The sequence below is a fragment of the Mercenaria mercenaria genome, chromosome 13 (genome assembly GCF_021730395.1).
Source record: "Mercenaria mercenaria strain notata chromosome 13, MADL_Memer_1, whole genome shotgun sequence".
NCBI lineage: Eukaryota > Metazoa > Mollusca > Bivalvia > Venerida > Veneridae > Mercenaria > Mercenaria mercenaria.
In genome coordinates, this window is record NC_069373.1 from 67,711,648 (window position 1) to 67,732,167 (window position 20,520).

At 35.0% G+C, this 20,520-nt stretch overlaps 2 protein-coding genes across 4 annotated transcripts in view; one reads left to right on the top strand and one right to left on the bottom strand.

Annotated features, from left to right (window-relative positions):
* Window positions 1–1,461: 1,461 nt before the first annotated feature.
* Window positions 1,462–12,044, bottom strand: LOC123529346 (uncharacterized). 2 transcript variants are annotated; one of them, XR_006682115.2, is made up of 3 exons: window positions 11,735–12,044; window positions 9,999–10,199; window positions 1,462–1,991 (listed from the first exon to the last, which is right to left on the bottom strand). XR_006682115.2 is itself a non-coding variant. In XM_045309657.2 (2 exons), exon 1 carries the CDS (start codon window positions 5,625–5,627, stop codon window positions 3,630–3,632), a length of 1,998 nt encoding a protein of 665 aa, XP_045165592.2. In that variant the 5' UTR covers window positions 5,628–5,768; the 3' UTR covers window positions 1,462–1,991; window positions 2,505–3,629. The 2 variants fall into 2 exon arrangements, 1 of the variants encoding a protein (XP_045165592.2); XM_045309657.2 differs by lacking the exons at window positions 9,999–10,199; window positions 11,735–12,044 and adding an exon at window positions 2,505–5,768.
* A 5,420-nt stretch (window positions 12,045–17,464) lies between these two features.
* Window positions 17,465–20,520, top strand: part of LOC123528544 (testin-like) — a 30,962-nt gene continuing 27,906 nt past the window's right edge. Inside the window, exon 1 of one of the 2 annotated variants that reach the window (XM_053522160.1) lies at window positions 17,465–18,281. In XM_053522160.1, coding sequence (XP_053378135.1) covers window positions 18,240–18,281 — 42 coding nt within the window. In that variant the 5' untranslated portion in view covers window positions 17,465–18,239. The remainder of the gene's footprint in view (window positions 18,282–20,520) is intronic. The other variant, XM_053522156.1, reaches the window with a different exon arrangement.

Genomic DNA, 20,520 nt, shown 5'->3' on the forward strand with positions numbered 1-20,520 from the left:
TGAGTCAAGGGTAGGGCTGTCTCAGTGCTTTTCTCAAAGAAACAAAATGGCGACTTTTCGACGATACAATATACGCCGCCGCCGTAGTCGGTGCCAGTTTCACGTTGAGTTCACCAGCATGACATGGATGACAACAAACTTCGTCGGAGACGGTAATTTCTTAATTTCAAGGGAAGTAATCCAAGTAAAACTAAAATGGCTGTGACTAAATACAGAGTTGGTGCGCCCGTGATATATTACAGACTCCGGTATATACCGGATACACTAAATTTGAACAAAAATACCTTAAATGTATATATTTTGTAACCATGGTGATTCTAACCCTAACCTTTAGTCAATATATTATGCACATTATACACTAAATGCATGCGGACATGCAAAAAAATGAGTATTTTTTCCGTGCGTTCCATTTGATAATAATTCCGCGCATGCGCCGAACGGCTGCACCAACTCTGCAATGAGAAACATTCAACTAAAATGGCCGATTGTTGCTAGGGACACTGTTTACGCTTTTAAAACACATGCAGCAATTAATTTACCACAAGGACAACATTATCAAACATTTTTACTGTTTCTAAAATGTTTCTTTCTCGTCTTGAATGCTACACACTTTTGAAGACAATATTTATTAAGTACAGTAGACGTTTTACTGTGCCTATGTTTCATACCAAAAACACTCGTACCGAGATATATTTACTTGTGCAGTAACGTCCATAGAAGTCCTTATTCTTGTGAAATTTCGTTTCACAACTTGGGGGTTATCATCAAGGGTTGATAAAAGTGAGCAGTTAGTGGTTGGCTCAAAGCCGGGACCCCTTGTTTACAGGGTGTGCACACTATCATCTGAACTAACCAGCTGCTGAAACAATTCCCCCTTTGTGGTAATCAAGTCCTATACCATAAGAAACTCCCCAGCTATATAAAAGTAGTGTACATAGAGGGGACTATTCCTGGATAATGCCTCTAGTTTATAAAACTGTCACAGTCCAATGTGTGCATCTAGTTAATTGAACAGATGGAGTAAAATGTGCATTCAGTCTACTGTAGGGCTCAATCTTGGGGACCCTCTCATACAGGACTAGTACTCTACCAACTAAGTTAACATACTGCTTAAACAAAATCTCCACTTTGTAGTAGTCAAGTCCTGTTGCCTCATAGGCCTCAGTAGCCAAGTGGTAGATGGCCCACCACTTCAGTGGGATATTGTAGGTTCAGTCTCTAGCCATGTCAAGTGATAAAAGATATTACATAATGGCATGATATTACATACGGCTTTATACACCAGCTTATTTATAAGTAATCACTCATTAATAAGCATTTGGAAATATTTTGTTTTGCATTTTGCAGTGCTGTTAACTATTAACATCTATAATTTAGATAGTTCACATTTAGCAAGTGGCAAATAGCATGATGTAATTGAATAAGCAGAAAAACTGATGGACACAAAGACAATGAAAAATATTTAAGTTCTAATAATTTATTAATGTTAACAGAAATTTTTATAAGTTGACAACAGTTTTATTCATTTATAAATAAATATGGCATTTCATAATTTGATAGAGAGGTACATCAATCTGAAAAGGAATTTTTTTTCCATATAATATACAGTACACTATCACAAATTTTATTTTTGTTATGCATTTATGGAGCAAAATTTCCTTTTTTTGTTTTTTGTTTCAATATGATTCAATTTTGCAACAGTATTTCAGTCATGTAATGGTGTTCAGTTAACCTTTTAAGTGTTCCTGCATTCTTTACAAGAAATGACTTGTGCTCACAGACAACTTCCCATTGTAAATGAGTAAGAAATGGTGGACAAATGTCTTAGACATGTTCTTCTCTCAAACTGTTAAAGATATTGCATGCATAGCATGTACTGGCTGGTAAATGTTCAAATATCAAGACCAATTGACAATGCGTAACTGTTTCAAAATGATCTTTATTACATCATGCTGCATGGTGTTATATCCAGTTCGTTATGTTACGATTGACTGAAAATATACAAAACCATGAATAAGTACTAGCAAATAAGTCACAATACATGTATAATGCTATTATAGCCTAGTAAATTATTATACATGTCAAAAAACAACTTAATTAATGTTTAAAATCTTTAAACTTCTTAACACAATAATAACAAATGTAACAATAGTGAATTTAAGCAAGATGAAACAAAGGGGCATAACTACGCAAGGCATATACAAGAATTTGTAGCAGTTACTTCCCTTGACAATAAGCAAAAGACAACTGAGGTCTTAAACGTAATAAAATATACAAACACAGCTTGAATACAAAGAAAATCGATCCTTGTTACTTAAACAATTGCTGTCCTAAATCTAGAAAACTGTAATAATCATTTACCAGCAACAAAACTTATTAGCGAACAGTCAGATATGGAAGGGGTACGAATGGCGCGTAACTAATTAATAGTTATACAGCATAATTGCTTGATTTTACATGTCAAGAATATTCAACAATAGTAAAGCAAATACTTATATTCTTACCAAATTATAGTACATGTATTTGAACCTTTTCAGTACAAAAAACGAACAATTTTCTAGAAAAAAAATACTCTGGAAACATGGCTAAACTGCTAACGAAAATCAAAGCAACATTATCGTTGTCGTCTCACAAAATGACTAAATGCCGGTAAGTACCGACCGTTACGAGTGGCACTTACATCCCAGCCCCTTAATTGTGAAGATAACATCTGACACAATTACTCAACACAACTTCAAAACTTAAGATAGAGTAACTCAATTTGCAAAAATAAATTCTTGAGGTTTGAACCATGTGCATAATTTAAAGACATTAAAGGTATTTTACAAAATACACTGTATTCTCAAACTAAAGTTTACAACATATGAATTCTCAAGTAATTCTCTAGTAAGGCCTTTCAAATATCTTCAAAAATAAAAATTTAAAAAAAAAAAAAAAAAAAAAAAAATTAAGCTATAAATGCCTCATCAGTTATTTAGCTCAACATACAATAGTTCAACATATCAGATAGTTCAATAGACAAACATGCATGTATAAGGTAGTTCCTTCAAGTAGTTCAATTTTCTCTTGAAACAACACACATAGTTCAATTTCTTCTGTAACAACAGTTTAGACTAGTTTATATCGATCACAATAATTAAACTGTTTCTCTTGCTGACTAGAAAAATTTACAAGATATTGAATACTACTTGTTATCAAGATTGTTTCACGGGGATTATTATGCCCCTTAAGAACAGTGAAGCAATCTATGTTTCCGCTTCAAGAAGCAAGCATAGCTTGTCAACTGGACGTACCAAGCTCGTATTGAACACAGTTTTCAACTTCACTTGCCTAACATGGCCTAATCTATCTGGAATAGTCTCTGTTACTTTACCCATCAACCACGAATTCCTTTGCGCGTTAGAATCTACAACTAGTACAACATCACCAACGCATAAATTTCTTTTGACGTCACACCACTTCTGACGTTCTTGAAGTAGAGGTAAATATTCTCGAGTCCATCGATGCCAAAACAGATCAGTCATGTACTGAACTTGTCTCCAGCGACGTCTGGTGTAATTATCTGTTTTCGCAAAGATTCCTGGAGGTAAACTTGGCTTACGTTTCATAAGAAGAAGGTGATTTGGGGTTTACGTCTCAAGGTCATTATGTGAATCTGAATTCCTGGTAATTGGTCTATCATTGATTATAGACTCAACTTCGCAAAACAAAGTATGTAAGGACTCATCATTAAGAGTTTGCTCCTTCACAACACTATTTAGAGTTTGACGTACAGTCTTAATCATTCGTTCCCAGACGCCTCCATGATGCGAGCCTGCTGGAGGATTAAACTGCCAATCTATGTTTTTCTGTAACATTGCGTCATGAATCTGACACACATTCCAGTCAGTAATCGCTTTCTTGAGTTCCTTATTGGCACCAATGAAATTACTTCCATTATCAGACCGCATTTTTGTCACTTGTCCGCGACGAGCAATAAAACGACGTAATGCATTGATGTACAAGTCAGTGTCTAGAGACGCGGCAACTTCCAAATGAACAGCTCGACTTGCTAAACACGTAAAGATAACACCATAACGTTTTACATAGCTTCTTCCTTGCTTAACCTCAAAGGGTCCAAAGTAATCCACACCTACGCGCGTAAAAGGTGGTTCATTTGGCGTGACTCGATCTTCAGGCAAATCGGACACTTTTTGTTCACCAACGCTGCCTCGCTGTCGTCTACAAACTACACATTTTGAAATGATTTTTCTGATAGCTGACGGTGCATTGATCAGCCAAAATCTTTCTCTTAATTTCGAAAGCATCTGGTTTCGACCAACATGGTTGAGATCTTGATGAATTTGTCTCATTATTAGACTAGAAACATGACAGTTTTTTGGCAATATGATAGGATTTTTGCTTTCAATTGGCATACATGACTCGTTTAAACGACCTCCAACACGCAAAAGTCCATCATCAAGAACAGGGTCAAGATTTCTTATCGAACTGTCTCTTTTCAATTTGTACTTTCCGGACGCGAGAGTCGCGATTTCCTCTGGGAATGCATTTTTCTGAGTATAACTGATGACAATTATTTCAGCTAGATTTAAGTCATGAACTGTTATGTCAGGACAACCACGGTCAATGTCACTAGAAAAATGACTTTGCGAACTAGACTTACACTTTACGCGTTGCAACAACTTTGCGCGAACCTTAAGTATCCAGGCTACTGCTCTTTTAAGTCTTAGCCATGAAGAATAGTGTAATATTAGTTTGTGAATTGGATCCTCTTCAACTGATTCAAAAGTAACATTGTTTGTAACTGATTTCACGAAGTTTATTTTCTTAACCTCGGGGTCATCATCAAGTAGAGAATCTGATACCTGAATGGTAGTTTCCGGTAATATGGACTTCCACAAAAATTCTGGTGCTTCAATCCAATGCCTCGAGAGGTCAGTTGCTGGAATACCCCTGGAAGCAATGTCTGCTGGGTTGAGCTTCGTGCTCACATACCGCCACTGGACGGGGTTCGAACCTTCATGAATTACCGATAGTCTATTAGCTACGAATGTGTGAAATCTTGATGTGGTATTCATAATGTAGCGAAGAACCGACATACTATCAGTCCAAAACACTGAATCATTCAACGGAATGTCAATTTCCGATTTCACCATTCTGTCTGTGCGAACAGCAACTGTAGCAGCTGTAAGTTCTAATCTCGGTATTGTGACCTGTTTCAACGGCGCAACACGCGATTTTCCAATCACAAATGAGCAATGAACTCTTTCATCTGAATCTAATCTGAGATATGTGACAATTCCGTATCCACTTTCACTGGCATCAGAAAAATGATGTAGGACAGCGGAAGTAATTTTTCCAAACAGTGATGGCTTCAAACACCTAGTAACGCTGAAGTCGGATAGCTTTTGAACATCATTTAGCCACAGATACCACCGCTCGACAACTTTTTCTGGGACAGGATCATCCCAGCCTAGACCTAACCTACACAGATCTTTCAAAAGATTCTTAGCTTGAAGCATAAATGGCGCCAGGAATCCCAAAGGGTCATACACGCTGCTAATCATAGACAACATCCCCCTCCTGGTAAGTGGACGTTCCTTGAGGTGGACCTTGAAACAGAACATATCGGACTCAACATTCCATTGCACCCCAAGTGCACGATCAATGGGAAGAACGTCTTTGTCTAGGTCTAAATCTTGGATCTCTTTTGCTCTGTCACTAGCAGGAACTGCCTACATTACCTCGCGACTGTTGCTCAACCACTTTGATATGTGAAACCCGCCCTGACTCAAAGCTTTTTGTAAACCTTTCACAACTGATTTCGCGTGATCAACAGTATCAACGGATTTTAAGCAATCGTCCACGTAAAAGTTTTTCATAACAGTGTCAGCTATTTCTTCATCAATGTCATCACTCCGGTCTTGTACAGTTCTTTTCAAAGCATAATTCGCGCAACTCGGCGAGGACCTTGCACCGAACAAATGAACCATCATTTGATATTCAACAATATGTTTATTAATGTCCCCATCTTCCCACCATAGAAACCGTAACAAACTAGCATCACGTTCTGGGACCCTAACCTGATAAAACATGCTATCTATGTCCCCCATAATAGCAACTTGCTCCTCGCGAAACCTGATCAATGTTCCAATAAGAGTATTCGTAAGGTTCGGACCTTGCAATAATTCTTCATTCAAGGACCTTCCTTGAAAACGTGCCGCACAGTCGAATACAACACGTATTTTGTTTTTCTTTGGATGGAATACACCATGATGCGGCAAATACCAAACACGTCCATCGTTCTGTGTAAAATCCCTACTTGGAACCTTTCGCGCATAGCCATTCTCCATCATCTTATTCATGAAATCACAGTACTGTCCTTGAAATTCTGCATCACCTTTGAAACGCTTTCCTAGTAATGACAGTCTGTGTATAGCTACCTGTCTGTTATTAGGCATTTGTATGTCTTTCGACTTAAATGGTAAGTTCATTACATAGTGTCCATTTTCAAACCTTGCAGATCCTGCCACTATCTCTAAAAATCGCTTATCTTCGCAAGAATGTTCCGGAACATCATCAATTACGCGTTCACTGAAATCAAGGTTAAAATTATTTCTAACTTGCTGATCAAGACTTGTCTGAATGAAGTTACATGTCACTGAAAACGCGTTTAAACATTCAGCATCAACATCACTATAGTCTATGGGACCATTTACAGCCCAGCCGAATAGGGTCTTAACCGCAAACGGAATGTTGTCAACACTGGGAATAACATCCCAAGGCTCCAGTGCCCTAGGTACGTCGACGCCAATCAAGAGTTCAACATCGCAATCCGACTGATCAATCGTAGGTAATTCAACGTTTTTCAAATGTGGCCATTTTTCTAGCTCGGACTTTGTTATTCTATCTGCAGTAGTTACCGGCAACTTTGTCTGAGAGTATATCTTTGGCAAGTCAATAACTTCATTCTCATCTAAAGACAAAATCTCTAGACCCGTAACAGCAAAACAGTCTCGCGTTTGCCTTTCAGTAATAGTCTGGATTGTGACTTTATGTCCTTTCCCTAATACATTTAATTTACTAAGTAAACTTTCAGAACAAAATGTTGATGTACTACCAGTATCAAGAAATGCGTATGTTTCTACAACTTTGCTACTACTTTTAGATTTAATTTTCACAGGAACTATAGGCAAAACTTGACGAATTCCAGCCCCTGTAGACGTTGCAGCCGTTTTTGTGTAAAATTTTTCATTGTCCGTGGGTTCCACATGGAGAATACTTGGGTGTGGTCTCTTGCAGATATGACATTCCATCTTCCTGTTACAATTTGACTTCTGATGCCCCGGCTTCAGGCAACCAAAGCATAAACCCTTTGATCTCAAGAACTGGTATCTTTCTTTAAGTGGCTGTTTGGTGATGTCCTGGCAAGAATTCAGCGAATGTTCAGCGCTACAATACACACACTGCACAACGTGTTCGGATAGACTTGTTTCAGGTAGTAACTCTCTATGTTCGTCATTGCTTGTATTTGTAGCGAAACTTCTATACGGCTTCCTCTGATTTAACGTAGGCACACGTGTACTATGCGACTCCACACTCATCACCGTTTTCCCATACAATGGGTCGTTGGCCTTCTTAGCTTCCCTTTGTACAAATGAGACAAGGTTGTTGAATTTTACAACGCGATTCTTTTCCTTTAACTCATATACTATTGTGTGCCACCTCTCATGCAGGTAATACGGTAACTTCATGATGATGCGCTTAATGTTCTCAGAGTATTCAAGAACCCTAGCCGCTTCCACATTCTCAACTGCGTATAAGCATTCCTTTAAAAATATAGAGTATTGATCTAATGCTTTTGGATTGTCTGCTTTTATGACGGACCATTCTAAGGCTTTTTTAACATACTCGTTAGCTACCACATCGGGATCACCATATCTGTCTTTGAATTCCTTCATTGTAGCTGTGAAACCTACTTCAGCACTCAAATGTGAATATCCTGAAGCTATTTTGTGTGCTTCACCAGTTGTAAACTGTAGTAAGAAATTCATGCGCTCATCATACGAATCAGTGTTATTTAACACTCTTGTCTGAAACTGTCTAATGAATCTGTTGTAGTCCATAGGATTTCCTTCAAACTTGTTAATTTCAGACTTTGGTTTATTCAGTTCACGCGTCACCCTATGTAGGCCATCGTTCTCATTACTATTGTAAATGTTAGTGGTATTGTAGGTACACTCTGGTTTCATGTAACTATTCATTTGAGGGTTTGCAGACTTTGGTAGCGTTGGTGGCGGTGAAACCCTTTCCATATCTGGTTTGAACTCTGGAGCATCAAGATTTAACGGTAAGTTGGTCTCCTCAAAAATATTTTCATCCATACGTATGCTTTTTTCTAATTCATCCATAACCTTGGTTTTAGCATCACTTATTCTAAGTTCAGTGGTTAATTCTAACTCTTCCTCTTTTATTTTCAGTTTTAACTTTTCTTCTTCGATTTTCTGTCTTTCCTTTAAAGCTGCGGCCCTTGTCAATAGTTCTATCTTCCTTTGACTTTCTTTTAACTTTTCTATTGATAATTGGCTGTATACTGAACTATGACGAGATACCGCACTAAATGTACTTCCGGTGCTTGTTTTAGAAGTCTTATTTTCGGCTTGTTGCATCTTCACCGAAAACCACTGTTCAACACGTTTTTTCAAATCACACAATAGTTCATAGGATAATTTCAATGCATCATCATCAGACTTTTTTTCATCAGGAGATAAGAATTGTTGATAACACTCATTAGCCTCAATAAATTCTTCGTAGTATTGAAGCCACTTTGCATGAGACTGTTTTATTACTAGCGGATCTAATGTACACTGTAACATTTGTTCCAAATTATCACTCTCTTTCTTCAATTTGTTAAGCTTCGCTTCTCTTTCCCTTTTCTTCAAGTTCATGGTATATTCACGTCCTTTCTCTGTTAAAGTTCTCTTTCGGCTAAGGTCGTCATCCATTTCCTCCATTTCACTGTATATAATTTGTCAATGTTGTACTGGCTGGTAAATGTTCAAATATCAAGACCAATTGACAATGCGTAACTGTTTCAAAATGATCTTTAATAATAACAAATGTAACAATAGTGAATTTAAGCAAGGTGAAACAAAGGGGCATAACTACGCAAGGCATATACAAGAATTTGTAGCAGTTACTTCCCTTGACAATAAGCAAAAGACAACTGAGGTCTTAAACGTAATAAAATATACAAACACAGCTTGAATACAAAGAAAATCGATCCTTGTTACTTAAACAATTGCTGTCCTAAATCTAGAAAACTGTAATAATCATTTACCAGCAACAAAACTTATTAGCGAACAGTCAGATATGGGTGGGGTACGTATGGCGCGTAACTAATTAATAGTTATACAGCATAATTGCTTGATTTTACATGTCAAGAATATTCAACAATAGTAAAGCAAATACTTATATTCTTACCAAATTATAGTACATGTATTTGAACCTTTTCAGTACAAAAAACGAACAATTTTCTAGAAAAAAAATACTCTGGAAACATGGCTAAACTGCTAACGAAAATCAAAGCAACATTATCGTTGTCGTCTCACAAAATGACTAAATGCCGGTAAGTACCGACCGTTACTAGTGGCACTTACATAGCATGCATAGCCAAAGGATCAAACTTAGAACTTTTCTTGATTCATAGTCTAGTGCTTTATATTCTGAGCTAGGCATGCAAATTGTCATAAGTGAAAGTTTCAAACCAAACCAGAACTTGGTCAAAATCAGACTGATCCATTTCAAACGATTGTAAATGAAGTGCCTCCATTCAGAGTATCAATTTGGTTTCTGTATTATGTTGCAAGCATGATTTTATTTATTGTTCTCCTTTATTTCCTTTTGAGTAAAATTAAAATCTTAGGCATGGTTTGAATTATAATAAAGTTTGCAAATTTAGGAAACATTGAGACTAACTAAGTCTAAACAATACATACTATAGTCTATACTTGAAATCACAGGCCAGACATCAGTATATGTACTGCCTTCAGTTCCATCAGTGTTTTGAAACGTTGGTGAATGATCCTAGAACAACTCAGAATGGATTATCCACTGTCATAAGCATCTTTTGAATCAGCACATAGCTCAAGCCTGACTTCTGTATAATAAGCTGAGGATCTTCATCAGCAGGCTGTGACCTGATATAAATTATATAAAAATGTTTGTCTGAAAATTGATCTGTAACCAGGTTTAAATATATAGTTTATTCCATTTATAAGAAGGAATATCAAGCTTTAAATTACACAAAGATTTTGATAATACAGAAAATCTTAAACACTAAGTTTGAGCCTTAGGTATACAAGATCAATGGTTACTGTGTACATAAGCTTATAATTATTAACAACATAATTTTGATATCTACAAGAATCTTTATAAAATTGTGTGTTGGTGTGTATTATAATATAAACCATAGATAAAATATATAAACATATAAAACTAAATAGATCTAGCATACTTTGAAACATATGCATTGACAATAAACATTTAAAACTGTTATCAAAATCTGTGACATTTCAGGGATGCCTTAAAATTGAAACAGCTTTTTCTTTCATAATGATTTTCAAAAAAAACAACAAAAAAAACAAAAAAAAAACAAACAATTATATTAGCATTTTATTGAGGAATTTTATATTCTGTCTCTATTTAGATCTACAATATAGAGAAGTGTTCAGTAAAAAAGGAAAAGCTTTAATATACAAATATATATTCTAATGATTGGAAATTTCCCATCATAAAATGCTATTATACTGTCATACAGATTTTCAAACTTCTGTTTCAAAAAATATATTTTGTTATCAATAGTTTTTATATAGTCCTGTCTCAAGTTATGAAATATAATTACAAACATGCAACATTTTAAAACAGGAATAAGCTAGGCCTATATATGACACTTGTAGTTTACATCTCAAGTGAGACTAATGTTTATACTATTCTCTAACATAACATATTGGTTATTCAGGAAGTCGGGGGGGGGATGAAAGTGCTGCAAAAATGTAATTAAAAAAATGGAACACATTTCAAACTGAAAGTGAAAGCTGAAATGAAAGTAGAACTAGGATCATGTAAAGCCTTTGAGACCCCCTCATGTAAATTTTCATAAATGGAAATTATACCTGACAGACCAATAATATTCATAGCACATATACACAAGTAGCAGATACTTTCTATAAAGGTCACCTTGTTTGGGTATACTTTGTATTTTGTCTTAAACAGTTCCTCTAACTGTCCACATTCTACCTTGAAGAAATGTCAATCTTTTTTTTTTTTTAAACACATTTTTTTCTAAAAATTTGTTTTTGTTGTGTGTCTAACATACTTACCTAGGTACTCTGGTTAAAAAATCTAATTAACTTTTATATTTTTTGCATTTTCAAAAACATACATACCAGTATACATGGCTTGCAGCACTTTCAACTTACAGAGTACCTGGCGAAATACGTTAGCCACAGAATTAATTTATAATCATGACAGCAATGACAAAATGCTTTGGAAAAAGAAACTTGATATCTTCTACAAAATAGAATGTGAGTATTTTGAACAAATTGTGTTTTTCAAGTTTAAAATGCCTACAGTAGAGAATGCATAGCTATTTATGTCCCTGCAATTATTGATATGAATACACTAATTGCAGTAATTAATATGTGAATCAAAAAACAATATACTGTATACTTACGGCTGCATATCTGATTCTCATAAACATATGCCCGATAACATAAAATTGTCACACGTAGTGTAGTGTAACAACATAAAGCTGTGTTTACCTAATCCCATATTTGGTGAAGAAAACACATGCAATATGACGTAGTACCCTCGACTGTGTGTTTGATTGGTTCAAAAGTGACAGGTTTGAAGCTGATTAATTATAATATTGAAAACACACTGCCATACTTTTGTACAAACACAATTTGGATATATCCCGAAACTGTACATGTTGTTTATGAACATTTCTCAACGCTTCGTTTCGTCTCAATAAATGAATAATTCCACTGCCCCTAACTATGCACTCGTGTTTGTGGGAAAGTTCACGCGGCTCCTTGGATGTTTGGCCGCTTATGTTTTAAAAAATTACGGCTCAGCTGAGAAAAATCTCAAGACTTGAGAAAAAGTTTAGTGAAAGCCAACTTGAGAAATTTCTCGGCTGAGACAATTCTCAGACAGTTCTGAGAAAATCTTGAGCTGAGAATTTTCTCACTTTGAGAACGTTAGTGAAAGCGGGGCCTGAGCATTTTGAAATATTCTGAGATTTAAAAGCTTAGCAGTACATTTGTACACTGTGATCTTTGGCAGTTATCAATGTAGCAACTGTGACACCTAGGTTCTCTCGAGTTACTGTGCAACATGATATAGCTCCTATTTTATGCTAACTGGTGAAATACTGAAAAATATCAGTGAGATATTTCTCTATATCACTCACAGTGCCGAACATTTTTTTCCCAGATAAAATTATCTCCCTTGAAATATATTCTTAAATTATCTCCCTTTGCTGCCTTTGGAAATCTCTATGATTATCCTAATACTCGAGCCATACACGAGTCATGTACAGCTAGACAATCCTATATAGAACAAGCTAGCTATACTAAAAATTGCGAAAGAAATAATATTAATGCTTTAGAAATGTTACCTTGGTTGCTTGGCCTTGCCATTATAGATTTGTTTGTGCTTCCTCTACTTTTCATTGGATCACTATTGTATGGTAGATTTTACTGGCTACAGCACATTTAGCTGGTTGTTGTCTTAGTTAATTATCACATTACATCAACTCAACGTACCAGTTGTGACGAAGTTCAAGTTGTGTTCCAACTTCCAAGTTCCATCCCTATTAAATTGTTACGCTGTGCAGCTCCTAGATCAATAATTCCTAGCTATATGTATTGAATTCGTGATGATATTAAATTCGACAGCTTGATTTACCGAGGACTTCCGCCGGATATTCTTCAGTTGTTTACGTTTTGCGTGTTGTTTTTTAAACTGACCTTCAGCGTGTGTTTGTGGTAAACAAAGCAAGCTTCCGGTTATTCAACGACGGCATTAACCCGAAAAGTTTTAAATATGTTTACTGAACTATTGACATTTGCCACAGTCTGTTATCAGCGGATTGTGTATTTTGTAAACAAAATGTATAAATGCAGTTTTTGCTTTTAAAAACAAAATGGCGTCGTGTTGATTTCACGGACCTAATCACCAATATTCGATATCAATGTGCCTAAGTTTCCATTGTAATTTAAATAAATCCGAATTTCGTCATGAAGTAAGGTCTTATTTGAACATGTAAGCACGTAATAAACAGAAAATTCGTTGATCTTCACAAATTAGCTTAAAATAAAAAGAAAACTTGTTTGTTTTCAGTGAGATATCGAAATATATCTTCACCGATAGTTCAAATAGTTTATATACAGTACATCTCGTTATATGTATATCGACAAAGACACAACACAAATTACAGTTCAATTGAATTTATTTTTATTAAGTTTTGGCGAAATATTGCCACGACTGAGTATATTGTGTAAGTAGTTTACTTGATGAAATTTTGAAATGTTAATCAAATATTATCTTTATAAAGTACATTCTGCTTTTTCGCTCCGATAACGGCAGCAAATACCCGAAATATATGCTATAAAATGCTATTATTTAAAGGAATAAGTTATACTTATATTAATGCCAGACATTAAGGAGACCATAGTTACGGAGTATTTTACCCACAAACAAATGCCATGTTAGCTCAGGTAGAGTAGAGTCGTAATTTCCTTTCACAAACACTGTCATGGTGATATCTTCTCATTTAGTTGCTCAGGTAACCTAGAGTCATGTGTACTTTTCACAAGTACTTTCATGGTGTATCTTCTCATTGACAGATCGGAATATATCACTTCTCAATTGCTTGTCTGGTCTCTCAGTCGGCTTGTGTTTAATCGCCATGGCGATAGGGTTCTTTTGCATTGAAACTATGTAACAAAACGGACAGCCAAAAACAAATTGAGGCGGGAGGGTGGGTTAAGAACATTTTAATTACGGTAAAAAGATTTAACCTTTAATTTTTTTTAAAGATGACGTCAGCTCGCCTACCTTCTTCGTTAGCTTCCATATTGGAAAAGGACGAACATCGAACTGTTCCACGCTTTTCTAAGGAATTTTCTCAATATATCGCTCCGCTACATGATACAATATAAGTAAGTGTTTTTTCCTTGCAATGAGTAATAGGGTTAATAATAGAAGTTATGAACCAAACATTATTAAACTACACATGCCATTCTGAATAAAATGGATGTAATGCAAGCGTTAGGTTACTAGTAAAGCGTGAAAAAGTCGCTTTAAAATAGCTTGAATAAATCTGTTCTGTTGGTTATTATTTTCTTAGTTTTCAACAGTAAAATGTTTTTTTTTTTTTTTTTTGTTCTAACTGTTATTTTGGCTCAGCTGTTTACAAAATCAGTACAACGATCATGTGGTTAGGCAACATAGAAATTATCCTAAATTCGTTGTAAATTGCTGTTTTGGTGACTGTTCTTAAGTCAATAAGAGCTGAAATGCGTGCAAAATACACAGCGATCGTTACGTCAGACCGAGCGTATTTGTCCGTCAAAGCTCGAGAAAACATGGCGGATTTTGACAGGCTTACTTTTTTCTTGTATTTAATTGCATACACATTCCACTTAAATGGCTAGGCCTATGGAATATGTACCCACACTATCAGTCTATTCGCCATTATTTTATATTATTAGAAAACGAGTGGTTTCGTAGTAAAATGCAACAATGTTCGGTGAGTGGTGTTCAAATGACGAACAGGCATGTCAAATTTGTCATATTTTATCATCGCATTATCAATAACGACGTAATCCAGCAATCCCCTGGTACTTATAAAGACACTGTATACAAGAGAACTGGTTCTACCGAACTTATTTTCGGTGGAGGTAATCCTTATGCCGTTGAAATACACTTTTTAAAATGCAACGTTAGGGGGTCACAATATTACCGATCACAATATGCCGTTGATGTTCGAGAACTACTTTCGTAAATGAATTTTTACCTATAACAAACGCCAAATACTTATCCTTTAACACCGAAGTCTTAATTCTTTATTCTTCTACAACATTTTTGTAGGTAGATAGAACTTCATTTTCACATCAATCTTACTAGTTTTATTGTTATTTCTTTGGTCCTTTAGCTGCAGTGTTCCTGTATACATGCATTCAGGTTTCCTATTTACCGGTACTAGAGAGCATATATCATTGTCTGTCACAAAGAGACCCCGTCAAACAAATTCTACCTTTACTTGGTTGCGTTCATGAGCAAGCAATAACGCTGGTAACTTTACACAACTGTGTACTTAGATTTATCCTCCATTAGTTTGGTTTTTCAAAAAATATAAAACAATCTGAACATCAAATTATTTTGACTAGGTAACTGGTACAAACAAATCACCCTCACAAGATTAATCAACAAAACAGCAGTACGGAAATGAAGTGCTGTATCTGAACGTATCCGAATATTTGTTATCCGAAATCATACAGTTTTTCGATTGTTTCTCATTTTTAAAATATCGTTTTGATGGTCTTACCACTGCTTCAGTCGATGGATTGAAGTCCTTACTGTTTATAGCTTTTAGCCAAGCACGCCTCGTATCCGGATTTTTTGGGATATAGTGCATCTTGTAAATCTGAAGACACGGACAGTCTTTGTGAGTTTGCCCAGTATGAACTTTACAATCAGAATTTTGCCAGCTGTACAGTTTCTTTTGATTATTGTTACATCCTACTGCAACACATTGCTTTCCTGAACTGTTATAATATGGCATTTAGTCAAAATATCACGTCAATTCGGCGTAATCAATTGATTTTCACAAAATATTGTCGTATTGTTTATCAGCAGTGGTGTAATGGCGGACGCGGAGAGTATTAAGGGAATATAATCGCGCAAGACTTAATTTATAGAACGTCTATGCTTCCATTCTATTTATAACTTACTGTTGAACTAGAACGTAAACAGAAATAGAGACTAGTGTGATGACTATTTCATCTTTGTTCAGTCTGGTGCTCTTTTTTATCATGACAACATTATCCTCCATTCTCGCTTTCAAATGATATGACGACAAACTTTAGAGAAAATTCATATTTTAATATCATTAGTGACAATTATAACATATTAAGAAGTATTTCATATTTTTACTCTGAGCGCATCTCGAGCGCTCGTGTGTCCCGCTGTTGAAGATGTAGAAGACTCTGCCGAAGCCTTTACGGTTTACAGTAAATGAAAGTATGCCAGTTGAAGCAAGGTTCTATAAAGCATAAAGGTTATGAGGTAATTTGAACCAAAATTCAAGCTCTGTTGGTGTTCTTTATTGGTAAAATATCATCTGAAATACTCAGTTACGTAAAAAGAAACTTTAAATAATAATAATAATAATACGAAATTAATACTGATAACAAAGTAAGATTAATGGGCGGAACATAGTTAATAGAATGTACTTGAGGTGCCTAACTATTCTAAGCTCAAAAATACATTAATCTCTTTTTGTCTACAAAAATATTTGGAGAATGAACGTAGATACGTTTAAGATTAAAAAGATATTTCAGACAGCGAGGATATTTTTTCAGGAAATACTTGTTTGACAGACATTGAAGAAAATGGACAAAGCCTCAGAGAAAGCCAAGGACAGGAAACAAAGATGTAGATGGACCCATGAGAAAATGTTTTAGTGCGACAAGTCAAATATCAACCCCCTAAAGAGAACAGGGTTAACAGTGACAATTTAAATAACAGAAATTTTAATATAACTGAGTGAATACATAAATATACTTATTTTATAGGTCCATTTTTCAATTTTATTTCGTGTCAGCTGAAATAGGCTGAAAAAAGAGAAGTAAAACAGTGAGAGAGCTTTACATTTTGTTGTTTCACCATTGTCGTTTTGTTTTCTTTTTGTTGTTTCGAACTCACCATAACATATTATGTAGCGATGGCCCTAACGGGATATCGTATGATTTTACCATATATAAGGGAAACTACTGCGACTTGAACAACTGATATTTATATTCCTAGTTATTGTCCACAGTCAATGCAAGCTTGTTAATTCTAAGGTTCTAAGGGACAATTAAAGGTGCTGGAGTCGTTGCCGACAGACCGGTACAAAATTAAAGCATTCTATGTACTTTTTAGTATATTATTCTACAAAACATTTTATCTTCCGCAAATAACTCTGAAATAAAAATACTTCTAAAATTGTTTGTTAGTGCGCAGTTAGACCTAACCAAAGAACATGATTTATATCAAGTCCAGCTGTTCAACACCTGTACAAAACAAACAACAAACCAACAAACAAAATTCATCAAAAGATGAATACGCATGCGCAAAATATTCTGGCAAATTATGAACACGTGCAGACGCGAAGAAAAGATGTTATAGTCATTATGAGTACTTAGAGAGCATATCGTGCCTGCATACTAAACATCTGATAGCTCTCACAAATTTATGATTTAGTATTAACATGCAGAAGTTTCATGTAACTTCCTGATTCTAACGCTCTCGGGATACTATTTTATTTCTCAGTTCTCTTATAAAACAACAGGGAAATAAATGTGTTAAGAACCTTCTTTATGGATAATTATTTTTTCTTAAGAGTCTGAAGCGGGAGGATCAATCTCTACATGTTATTTACAATGTTCAACAAGTGTTTAACATGACTTTGTAATTTGCGAAATAATGAATATACAAATAAGGATCCTGTATTAAATGGACACTTCAGTGCTGTATTATTAGTATTTATGTGATGACAAAGTCCAATCTACTCCTCTTGTAATAACCATTATTGAAAATTTGAGTTTAGCCATTGTTTACGATTTTGAATTGTTTCAAGGCGTCTTTTGTGCTCATTTTTTGGATTTACTCTACAATAACACAGAGTACTTTGTGTGTGTTTTTTTTTTACTTTATTCACTAAAACGATACTATTGTTAACTCACTTCAGTTTGTCTATATTTCAATTTGATAGGAAGATTGTTCAACATTAGATTATTCAACATTTGTTCACAAATATTAAATATCAACAAGGATTCATTATATAAGACAAGCTTTTCGTAAAATATCCGCTCAAGCTCAGTGGGGTTTATCAACTTTTCATTTTTGGATAAAGCGCGAATTCGGCCAGTTTGAAATATTAGGGACTCGATATAAAGGGATCTTAAATGGCGACGGGTCAGATGTTCTACAGACCACTTCAACAAGGCGTAAGTATTCTTTTTTGTTCGCACTCATTTTAAGTTCTGATTTTTATTTTATATTTTTTTAAACTACAAATGTACTGTAAGTCGGTATGATTTAAAAATTAAATTATAAAGAAATAACACTGAAGAGGTATTTTAAGCCGAGTCAAGTATACATATTAACTAGATTAAGGAAAATTCATTGGACACTGAAATATATTGCATCATATTTAAATATTTCTAAAAAAAAATTCTAAAAGTAGAATAAGGAAAGAAAAAAAAAAGAATGTTTGGATGTGGTGTTTTGTACTCAGTATTATCGTGTGTTTAAAACTATAAATGAGTTGCTCATTTAGCTCAAGGTCCAATATTTATATACTGAAACGAACTCGAAGAATGTAGACTTGTGCCAAGGGGGAAAATCTGGAATTCTCTATATATTTTTTATAAAGATCAGATTGTTCTAAATCTCGCAGACTTATATAAATAAGTTTATATTATATTATGTTTCATTTCTGCATATGTTAGAGAGAGTCCCTCATACTTGAGCAAAAATATGACAAGTTTTGAGACCAAAGACCTAACGATTTTACAAGGCGGGACAGGGTAGTATTTGATGATCTAAATCAGTATACATGTAGATGTGCTTTACAAAGTAAAATGAGTTTTTATTGTTAAACGAAAAAGATAGGTATGATAAGGCTAATGATAATCGATTTGAAAAATTCACGAGTCGAATTTTATAAAATACAATATCAACAGTATTTTGGGATCTAAATCAGTACACATGTGCACATGTGCTTCACACAATAAGATGAGTTTTTTATTGTTGAAGTAAATACGAAGCTAAAAACATAGGTAAAATAAGGCTAACGATAATCGATTTCATTTTATTTTTTAAACATTGTTGTGCATTGTTTTAGCCCAAAGCCTTTGTCAGATGATATTTTTTTTTGTTTTTGTTTGGTTTAACTCTTTAGTTTAGATGGTTACATTTCAGCTTTTGAGGGTGGGGGAAGACCCCAGGTACCCCTCCGGGCATTATTTCTTTGGGTAGAATCTTCAGAATATACTATTTATTAAATCCTTTACATAAAATTACATTATAAATGAATATTTGCTTTTAATTTTTATAACTTTCTTTTTAATCAGCGTAGTGTCTAGCCTCTCCGTCGTTACAAAACTTTAAATGTAAAAGGAAACTGTTACACTGAAAACAGATACTTAAACAGGGTGATTCACGGTATTGTTAAAATTTGTATTTTTGTCATTAAGGTTTGAAACAGACTGTCTTTGTTTGTGAATAATTCTGTATTTTAATTGTATTCATTGTCGCGTATTTTTAATCCCGTGACCTCATACATAATGAAGCAGGCTATGTACAATGTATCTTTCTCTCCTTCCACTTTGTCTCTGGTTGTAATCTCATTTTTAGATTAAGGTAATGGGCCTGTAAACTCGACAAAAAAAACCGTGTAAGGCAGTGCTAAAAGATCTGCTGATGGTATGGTTGATTCATTACTTATCAAGGAGCTAATAGGCAAATGTCATGCGACTCTGATATTTAATTCAACTTGGGGCTTCCGTGGTCGGGTTGTGACGGAGATTAGCCTTGCTGCCGAATTTTCGACGATGGTGTTTTTTTTGCATCAGGACAATATACACTTATCATGTAATTACCTCTCCGGACGTCTAGTACAGGTAGCAGTCTCGCGTAATATGTATTCAGTAATGACTAGCGAACAAAAAAAATAAAAGAAAAGAAAAAGACACACCAAACAAACAGCAACAATAGTCAATTTACCCCACTGCTAGAAACTAACTCCCCGCACTAGTGCGCTAACTGGCAAAGCTGGATTGTTAATGATCATATCAAGAGCTGATTTTAATCAGGAATTTCAAAACTAGTAAAACGTTTTGATATTATACTGCAATGGTACAGTGCCACTTTTCGATCTTGGACAGCTTGTTTTCAAATCCATCTTTAGATACTTCCATGTTAGCGAAATTAACGTTTATTACCTTGATGGAAGTATGCCCCGGGAACAAACACTGTCCCTTTAAGCCCTGTCCGTACGATTATGGGCAACAGAAGCTCAACAGTGCCAAAATCGTTATTACAGTTGGTTATAAGTAAAGGTTTTCGAAAATGTACGAAGTGCACTACAGCAATGCTGTCAAAGCAGTTTCCCAACTCAGACTTCAATCAATAATGTTAACCCACTCTGTATTTCTTCGCATGATAGATTACACCAAAGTTTTA